Consider the following 1102-nt stretch of genomic DNA (forward strand, 5'->3'; position numbering starts at 1 on the left):
CCAGTTAAAACATATACACTTTATTATAAATTAATTAGAATACAACTCGAGATAAAACATTTAAAAACACTATATACAACACATTTGCATTATACACTGCACATTTTATCCAAGACTGTTCTCAAAGAACCTTCAGATATAAAATATTGTAGAAATGATTAGTCCTCCTTGAGGGCATACATAATGTCATCCTGGCTAACGTTGATTCTCACTCTTAGGTACAAGTCATTCCTGCTAGACTCTACCAGGAGCAGACGAGAAGCTCCGAGTCTTAAACACACCGCCATGGTCTCAGACATAGTGGGGGGTTGCACTCCTTCTATCCTGCACAGTGCAATATGCTGTTGGAATACCTACAACATAAAACAATGAACATTACGTTAGATGCTGAATAAAGTAAACTTAAAACATTTCTTTGAGAATATGAATATCTTGACATTTGATTGAAAAAGCAGCTGCAAAACCCAAAATTGTGTTGCTGAAGTTGAATACACTCTATAAAACAAAGTAATGACCTTCTCTAAGTGAGGTTTAACAGGAGATTCATGTACAGGTTTGCCCTATAGCTAGCTGGATGGAAACAGAAGTACCTTTAACCAAAAGCAAAAATGCTAACCACCCCTAACAAGTGCCAGGAAATCAGGATGCTAATCCCTATTTACATAAGCAACTCAGCTTGGGGGTGGTTATGAAATATACAGTAGAAATTTTTCCATTTCTACAGTTGGTGATGGCTGTACTGACCCCCTAAGACCAATTGGATGCCAAAACTTAATGAGTTTAATGCTTATATGATTTCTATTAACATCTCTTAGGAATTTTCCAGAGTAGCAAACTCTTGGTTTTAATGCTTGTGTAAACCTATCCTTATGCTAAAGCTTTACTTGAGCTTTAAGAGTATTTATTTGCTCTGATGTCACTAAAACTTTATACTAAGAACTCTTGGCAATGGTGGTCTTAAGTACACAAATATAAGAAGTAGGGGAGTGATTAACCACTGTCTCATTTTTCCTTCCTTATTGTATCCCATTCAGGAAACTAAAGTTCGGAAACACAACAGAAGATTTTTCCTCAGATAGTTTACTCCTCCTATGGGAAAAAG

General features: G+C 36.1%; 1 protein-coding gene across 1 annotated transcript in view; it reads right to left on the reverse strand.

Annotated features, from left to right (window-relative positions):
- The window catches only part of ORC1 (origin recognition complex subunit 1), a 16614-nt gene continuing 15512 nt past the window's right edge, over positions 1 to 1102 (reverse strand). The window contains exon 18 of the mRNA XM_072419644.1: positions 1 to 353. Within this exon, the coding sequence (XP_072275745.1) occupies positions 159 to 353 (195 nt within the window). The 3' untranslated portion in view covers positions 1 to 158. The remainder of the gene's footprint in view (positions 354 to 1102) is intronic.

This window comes from Pyxicephalus adspersus, chromosome 8 (assembly GCF_032062135.1).
Source record: "Pyxicephalus adspersus chromosome 8, UCB_Pads_2.0, whole genome shotgun sequence".
In the NCBI taxonomy this organism is placed as follows: Eukaryota; Metazoa; Chordata; class Amphibia; order Anura; family Pyxicephalidae; genus Pyxicephalus; species Pyxicephalus adspersus.